The following is an 8420-nucleotide window of genomic DNA, read 5'->3' on the forward strand; positions in this document are numbered from 1 at the left end:
GATCGAGTCCCACGACGGGCTCCCTGCGAGGAGCCTGCTTCTCCCTCTGCCTGTGTCTCTGCCTCTCTCTCTGTCTCTCATGAATAAATAAATCTTAAAAAAAAAAAAAAAACTTTTGCCCTCCCCATTATTTTTCCTCCACTAACAGGCAATAAATCAATCATGTCCTGTCTTTTAAGTCAGATTTTCCTTCAGCTGGAAAAAAAAAAAAAAAAAAGATTTTCCTTCAGCTTTGTGACAAGTGAACATTCTAAAAAAAAAAAAAAAATCAAGACATTCTTACTGCTGTCCACCACCGCAAGGAAAGAAGCCTCCTGGAGACCCTCAGGACAACATGACCTAAGCAGCGACTGGGCTTGACCCTTCCTTACCTCAAAGCAGTCTCAGCCTGGAGCTGGCCGGGCCACACCCTACCTCAACAGACCTCATCCAAACCTTCTTTGATGAACCACAGAAAAAGGCGGTCCTCTATCCAAAGCAGACGCAGACAAATCAACACTGAAGGCCAAAACAAAAGGTCCTTAATGAAGAGTCGCACACTTTCATGTCTCCTGAAGATATTTATTACCATCCAAACATATTTTCAACAAGGAAAGGCATGAATCCCAATTTCCCCAGGATCCGATCCGCATTTGCAAAGCCTCCCAGGGAACCCTGCCTTTCACGGAACCCTCTGGAGACCCAGGCTCTGTTTCTTTCTTGGACAGAAGTGGGGGAGTCTTAATCTCTGCAAGGGAAAATGAATTCAGAATCTGGTTTCCTCTGCCAATACTTGGGCTGAACTGCAAACTCCACCTTACTGTTTCCCTCGGGTCTCTGGTTCCTTTTTGTCTAAGGTGACGTTTACTTGCCTGGCCTGTGCACGGGCCCTTCTGTCAGAGAGGCGCTGTGGTGGCTGCCCTGGACTGCCCTGGACTCCCAGCCAGGGCTTTCAAGGGAGGTGCAACTCACCAGTCTTCTGCTGCCATGAGCTGGTTACCCAGAATACTCTGCCCTTCTTTGGTCACAAGGGCCTCAGGAGTCCAAATGCTCCTGCTGAACATTCCAAGTGAGGAAGCAGTAACAGAAAGCCACACGGATTCCCAGAGTCGTTGGGACAAACAATGGACACAGTAAGGCACCCAAATCACAACCTGGCTGAACAGACGGAGGGGAGTACACGTACCCAGGACAAGACACTTCAGAGAGAACTCCGCCCTGAGCACGTCACCTCAAACACTTGCCACCCTCAATAGTTCAGCCAGAGTTCCGTCTTAGTTCTACACTCATCCTTTGCTGCCCCTGCCCCTCCCTCATTATAACCCCCATCTTGTTCATTTTTATAGTAATTACTTTAAAAACAGATCATTTGGTGGGCTGGGCAGAGAACACCAGCTCTTAACAGGACGACCCTCAGAGTGTGCTGCTTTATCTGGGCCAAAGAGAAATCCCATTGTTTTCTATCCCGTGTGAGTTCTCTGGTGACTCATAAGGCGGGAACTCCGAGAAAAACTCTCTCCACATTCAGAACATTTATAAGGTCTCTCTCCCGTATGGGTTCTCAGATGACGAATCCGATTGGAGCTGTGAGAAAAACTGTCTCCACACTCATGACAGGTATAGGGTTTCTCTCCCGTGTGAATTCTCTGGTGCCTGATTAAGTTTGATCTATGAGAGAAGTTTTCCCCACAAAGGTTACACTTATATGGTTTCTCCCCTGTGTGCGTTCTCTGATGTCTGGTGAGGTGCATGCCCTGCCGGAAGCTTTTCCCACAAGTCAAGCATTCAAAGAGTTTTTTCTCTGCCTTGTGGGTTCCATGATTTGTAAGAAAAAGAGTGCTGTCACTCACTGCTTCCCCACACTCAGAGAAGGGGTAAAGCCTCTCTTTCTCATGAGTTCTTTCGTGTATGACGAGGTGTGAACTGCGAGAGAAACTTTTCCCACACTCGGCACACTTATAAGGTCGCTCTCCTGTGTGAATCCTTTGGTGTCTAAGAAGATTGGAACTATGAGCAAAGATCTCCCCACACTCAGGGCACTTGTAGGGCTTTTCGCCTGTGTGTGTCCTCTGGTGCCTGTGAAGGTTTGAGTTGCAAGAGAAGCTTTTTCCACATATGTTACATTGATAGGGTTTCTCCCCCGTGTGGGTGCGCTGATGGCGAGTCAGGTGGGTATTCTGACTGAAGCTCTTTCCACATTCCAGGCATTTATGGGCCTCCTCTCCCAAGTGTGCTCTATGTAGTGACAGAAAGTGTGGGTTCCCACCAAAGATTTCGCCACACTCCACACCCATACACAGTCTCTCTGCTGCGTGTATTCTCTGGTGCCTAATTAGGTTCGAATTGTTAGAGAAATTTTTGCCACACAAGGGACACAAGTGGAGCTTCTTCGGCTGCAAATCCTTTGGTCGCCCCAGTTCTCTGCAACTTGTGGCCCCTACTAAGGACGGCTCCATCCCTTCCTCTGGGGGAGGCTCCCAGTGCCCGTCTGCCCTGTCCTGAGGCCTTCCCTGCTCAGGACTCCAGGGTACCTCCCCTCTGGCCTGGCCTGGCAGCAGTGCCTGTGGGCGGACGCTCTCAGGGGAAACGGACTGAGTACCTTCTTCCTGGTTCTCAAACTTTTCTTCTCCTGGCAGAGCAAGAGAAATCAAACCCCTATGTTATTCCTATGCCACAGAAAAGGAAATCCCACCTATCTGCTACTCCATGTAGATCAAAAGGCCAGAGGGCTAGTTCTAGTTTCCCATTTTCCCCATGTAGGCAGAGCACTCTGGAGAGGAAAAGGGGTGTGGCCATTGCTCAGGAACCAGTGCTCGCTCAGACCAGTCCCGAATTCCTTCATACAGGCCCCCAACTCCCTCTACAACTGAGGGTCTGGCTGCTGCCCTGTGGAAATGGGTGGGATGGAGCAGAGCTGGGACTAGGGTGGGCCCCAGGGGTGAACGCCTTATATTCTGCACCCAGGGGTGCAAGTGGGCAATAGAGATACAGGAAGCAATGTATCTTCCTGGCAGCAGTGATGGACTAGCTCTACAGCCAAATCCTCAGATGCCTCCCTCCCAATAGCACAAGGTTAGCTGGGCAGACTGCTCATCATCACTCCTTACCTGGAGCTGGGCTTCTGGGACTCAAGCCCTCCTTGCAAGTCTGAAGACTCGGATCCCACGGCTTTCCTCCTCGTTCCACCTGGGTGCTCAGGGCCTCTTGCCTAGGAACCTGAGACTCTGTTCACAATGAAAGAAAGAAATTTCTATGTCACCACTTTCCTCTACCAGGCAGAAGAAACAGTTAATCTTGTTCCCTGCACTCAGAGAACATATTCACAGAAGGTGCAATAAATCTGATGGCAATTATTTGAACGTACACCCAACTGTTCTCAGTGGTTACCTCCAGAGAAAGAAACTGGAGTAGGGAAAATATGGCTTTTTCCTTTTACATTTTTGTAGTACTTGGGATCTTCTCCAACAAGAATGTATACTTTTGTAACTAAACCAAACAAACGTGATTAGAATGATCAGGTCTTGAGGAATTAGTTTAATATCATAAAGCCCTGACCCTCACAGATAAATATAAACTAGAACTAAGTTGCACTAGACAACTCCAGGAGAAAACATAATATGATGAACAATCAGAAAGAAATCTAGGGCTCTGAGAGGACCCTGAGGTTAAAACCCAAGAGTATCATTCCTCTGCTATGCTAAAACTAAAACCTCACTCTAATCCGAGCAAACATGGACTTTAAATGGCTTAGTTCTAAAAATTTGTGATCCAAATTTCTCTTCCTATACAGCACTCACTGAAAGCTATGCTCAAATTAGGGCACCAAACCATGGCCCACTGAAGGGAACCAAACCTAGTGGTGACCCCATGCAGAATTAGTGCAAGTGAGCCTACAGCTATGCCTCTCTTTAAAAACACTTGATGTGTGAAAACAAAGTGCATGTGACTCTTTCCTACCATGTATCAATACAGCTATAATGGTAACATACACAGAATTGTTTTACATTTTTAAGACTTCCTACAACTTTTTATTATAAAAATTTTCCCACATCCAAAGTTGAAGGAATTCTACAATACCTGTACACTCTTCACTTAGATCCAACTATCAGCCTTTTGCCATGTTTTATAAGCCTCATTTTGAATCTCTGCATAATAGTCTAACTCATAGATGCATCTTAATTTATTGATCCTGTTTTACACACATGCATCATTTTCAAATTTCCAAAAGGCCTTCCCCGCTCCCGAATTTTCAAGGGCTGGGATAACTGTTAGGATGGAATGTTGATGCCAGTGCCTCCTGAAAGCTGGGGAAGGGCCTAGAAATACTAGTGAAGCATAGAAAGTACAAATGAGGTCAGAGGAATAAGCATCTCACAGTTGCAGGGCATCAAGAACTGGGTGTATATGATGCAAGGGTGGGGGAGGCTGTCAGTGGATTTGATTTGTTCTGCCCTGGGAAGTCTATGAAAGCTCAGACTCCCTGCCTTCAGTTCTGGCAGCTGGGGGTCATAAGTGTGCCAACTGTGCCATCGGCCAAATGTTTAACTGATCTTCATCCAGTGTGCTTTAGAAAAAGGGAGGTCTTCTGGCGAAACTCAGAACTTATGTCCTGGAGGTGAGTGACTAACGGACAGGTCCCTGGTCAGAAGCAGCTCAGTCTTCATCCCTGGAAAAGAAGTCCTTACCCAGTGAGTCCACATTCTCATAACTCTCCTGCACCGTGTCCCTGGAGAGGGCCCTCTTACTAGGATCCTGATGCCCCCACTCCTCCTGGGAGATGTACATAGCCACGTCCTCTAAGCTCTCAGGCAACTGAAACAGCACAAGATCTCCTTTAGCCCCTGAGGCACCAAGAACAATTCAAGCAGTCATGAGTTATGGAGGCAAAACCCAGGGGGCCAAGGATACATTTCATGGGGAAGAAGGGTGCCAGGCCCACAAGTGAGGTGTGGAGGAAATAAATAAAGAAGGGGGGGGAGGCTGCACATGGTGAGGGAGAAAGGATCCTCTCTGAGAGGCAAAAAGACCCCATCCCCCATTAAGAGCAACTGCGGGGAGAGGTGCTGGGGGAGACAACGGGAACTTCCACATCACCTGGGGCCCAGTCATCTCCTTGTCTTCCATGTTTCCTTCAGCAGGAAAGAGAGAAAACCAGGGAGCAGACAATGCTGAAGTGACAGAAATCATGATGAGAATGGCGTTTGTAATTCTTGGGAACCCAAGGATTATTATAGCATGGTATCCATTCCCCAACACCCAGTCTCTGCTGAGGACTGAATAATGCACAAAAGAAGGCAACATAAGCATAATAAAACAATATCAAAAATGGCAGAGTGTGAGGGTGGGGGTGGGGGGGTGGGCAGACAGGACAGACATGATCACCAGTAAACTTCCCTGCTGGCCTGCAGCATTCAAGCCCCCAATCATTCAAAGCTGTAAATGTCTGTGTTCAGCATACAGAAGGGCTTACTTACAAACCCCCCACCCTCCTCCCATCCCCAAAAGAACCCAATCCACCACTTTTAGGTCCTACTCCACATCTTGGAACCCTAAGATCTGAAATTCCCTCACCTAGGTGACCGAACTCCACTTGCTGGTGTCACGGGACAACCCCAAAGCCCCTCCTCCCTCCCACCAGCCCAGATAACTGTTCCTCACCCCTCTCCTTTACAGCCTGGGGGTCCCTTTTGGGGCTGGGGCCTAGCAGCTCCTGCAGCCTGGGGCCAGGGCTTCGCTCAGTCTCCATTGGCTCCAACTTGAAGCTCGGTGACTCTCGTGCTGTTTCCAGAGGCAAAGGCTCCTCCAAAAGCACTTCTGTTCCCCGCCTATGGTTTGTGACCTGGGAACCAACCCACATCACTCATCATCACAACAGGGCCTGACAGCAAGGGAAATTAGTACAGAATTGAAGGCAAACCTTCGACAGAAAACCAGTCAATCCTTTTGGATCCAGCAAAAGAGAAGAGTAGTTTACAGTAAAAGCCTTCCTGATCCTATATGTGGGGGGAAAAAAAAGCCTTCCTGATCCTATATGTGGCAGCGAGGGCTTCCACTCCCAGGGCAAACCTTTCCTGCACACCTGACACACCTGACTTCCTCTTGCCTTCCCCCACTCTAATGCTTCCATTCCTCCAGAATTTTGGTGATCCTGTGGGCGAGTGCCCGCAGAGCCTCACTGCCAAACTGTTTTTCTAAATTTACTAGTATCCTGACCTAACTCTGCAGAGGAAACGAGGCTGCTGCACCTAACAGCCATTAAGCACTAAGAGCCAATGGTGTGATCAAAACTACATGATGCTCTCCCTACAAACCTAGAAAGGTATTTTATCATTCTCACCTTACTAACGGCAAATCTGAAGCTCAAAGAGATTAACTAACTTGCCCAAAGTCACAAAGCTTTTAAGGAGCAGAATGAGGATTTGAATCCTGCAAATTAACTCTGGGGGTCACACTAAGGCAAAACCCCTGCCTCCATGTGGAAATGGGGCATTCTTCACAGCTCACTCTGTCCTTCCGGGGAAAACCTGGAAAATGCATCTTCCTGACCAAACTATGAAAACACTTCTTGCTCACAGAAAATCTACTCGAGGGACCAACTAAAGGTATGGAGAACAGGGCCGCCATGTCCTAGTCCTCGGGGCCAAACCGCAGAAAAAGCTCTTTGTCTCACCTGTAGTCTCAGTCTCCCAAGCTCTCTCTGCATGTCCTCCACAAGGGTCACTGCTTCCTCGCCGCTCTCCGGATGCAGCTCCTGCACCCTGCTCTGGATCTCCTGGGGCAGGATGGTCAGGAACTGCTCCAGTACCAGCAGCTCCAGGATTTGCTCCTTGGTACGCATCTCAGGCCGCAGCCACTCGTGGCAAAGCTCCTGGAGCCGGCTGAGGGCTTCCCGGGGCCCAGCGGCCTCTTGGAAGCGGAACCGTCTAAAACGCAAGTGGGAGGCCTCAGGACTGGGCCCTGGATCCGATGGGGGCAGCTCCTGGCTCCAGGCGCAGTCCTCCTCTAGTTTCACTATCAGGAGCCCTTCCCGGTCTTGGGGGCCCGGGCCCGACGCCATCGCAAGGCTCCGGGTGCGCTTTGGCCCTGAGATCAGCTGCGCCCGCCAGGGAAGGCCCCCAGACCCCGCGACTGCAAGTCCAGGCCGAGGGGCCCAGCCCGGGCGCAGCCGGCTCCGGGGCCTTGGCCTCAGTCGACCACGGGCGCCGCCGCGCCAGCCGCCTGTCCCGTCACCAGCAGGGCCTCACCAGGCAGGACCACAACGCCGCGCTTTCAACCTCGTCGCGGTCTCAGGCGAGACTAGGCGCTCGGCTTCACGCCGGAAGTCCCAACGCGCGTCAGGCGGCCGCAGCCAACGGCGCAACCTCGGGACCAACTTCCGGGTCACGATCCGCGAACTCTCGCGTCCGTTGGGTCAGCCTCACCGCCGACCAATCACAAGGGAAGATTTCACTGCAGGGGCGGGACAAGCGACGGGCCAATTGGAGACGAGAGGCGGGGCCGGTTAAGTTTAGTGGAAAACAAGCCTGAGGGCGTGGCCAGTGGGCAACCGGATCAGAATTCCCAGAAAACCTAATGAAGTGAAAATTCCCGAGCCACGTGAAATCCAGCGCGTCAGTGTCGTGGAGCCCGGCAATCTGAACTGTTTACAAGCTCTTCCACCAGACAGAAGTTTGAGAACTACTATCCCGGTCATAAGGGACTTAAGAGCAGTTCCCCCTCGCTCTGGTTACTCGGGGGTGCAGGAGAGGGCGCCGGAGACCCGACGGCCTCAGCAGCACGCAAGCTCGGCTCCTCTCCGCCGCCGCTCGGCGCCGGGGTGGGAGGGAAGCGTGCGGACCCGCCCGGGTCAACGTCGCCGCGAGGCTTGCCGGGAGATGTAGTCTGTGGCGCGCTCCGCGCTTGCGCCGGCGCCTGCACCCGCGGCCCCTTGGCAGGCGCCGTGAGTCCTGTGTGCTGCTCGCTGTACCTGAGGCTCCTGGTGACCCAGGACGTGCCACTCAGTGTCCACCCCTGCGAGGGCGGGATCGTGTTCAGCTCCCTCTTGGGTCCTAGGTCTCGTGACGAAAGCTGTGAACTTCACTGCGAGGGGCGAACGGAGGGAACCCGGAGAGTCGGCTCAGCAACTTTCCCTCCAGCGACAGTCAGGCCCGTGGGCTCAGGAGATGGGGCGTCGTAGGAGTCGATCGTGACAACCTGTAACCTTTTATTCAGCGCTTGCCCAATGCAGCTAGACGCTCATGGCACACAAACCTGTAGGACGGAGACCATCCCCGTGTAACAGTTAACGCTTTGTTCAGTCTGTCTTCAAGTTCAGGCTGCCACAATAATAACGGGTGATGTGAGGACAGGCTGGCTTTGGACGACTGGGTGGAAAGAGTCCTGAGTATTTTGGGTTTTCTTGTGCCTTTCGAGGAAAAGCGGTGGCCACATGTGGCCCCAGC

General features: G+C 51.2%; 1 protein-coding gene across 3 annotated transcripts; it reads right to left on the reverse strand.

Annotated features, from left to right (window-relative positions):
• Nucleotides 1–547: 547 nt before the first annotated feature.
• ZNF263 (zinc finger protein 263) lies at nucleotides 548–7797 on the reverse strand. Of its 3 annotated transcripts, XM_025984812.2 has the most exons (6): nucleotides 6650–7797; nucleotides 5638–5818; nucleotides 5074–5147; nucleotides 4665–4791; nucleotides 3087–3203; nucleotides 548–2608 (listed from the first exon to the last, which is right to left on the reverse strand). In XM_025984812.2, the coding sequence occupies exons 1-6, from the start codon at nucleotides 7034–7036 to the stop codon at nucleotides 1440–1442; spliced, it is 2055 nt and encodes a 684-aa protein (XP_025840597.1). In that variant the 5' UTR covers nucleotides 7037–7797; the 3' UTR covers nucleotides 548–1439. The 3 variants fall into 3 exon arrangements, 2 of the variants coding, with proteins under 2 accessions (XP_025840597.1, XP_025840598.1); XR_012000218.1 differs by lacking the exon at nucleotides 5074–5147; XM_025984813.2 differs by lacking the exons at nucleotides 5074–5147; nucleotides 5638–5818 and having other exon boundaries at nucleotides 6650–7356.
• Nucleotides 7798–8420: the final 623 nt, after the last annotated feature.

Source organism: Vulpes vulpes, chromosome 3 (assembly GCF_048418805.1).
Source record: "Vulpes vulpes isolate BD-2025 chromosome 3, VulVul3, whole genome shotgun sequence".
Lineage (NCBI taxonomy): Eukaryota > Metazoa > Chordata > Mammalia > Carnivora > Canidae > Vulpes > Vulpes vulpes.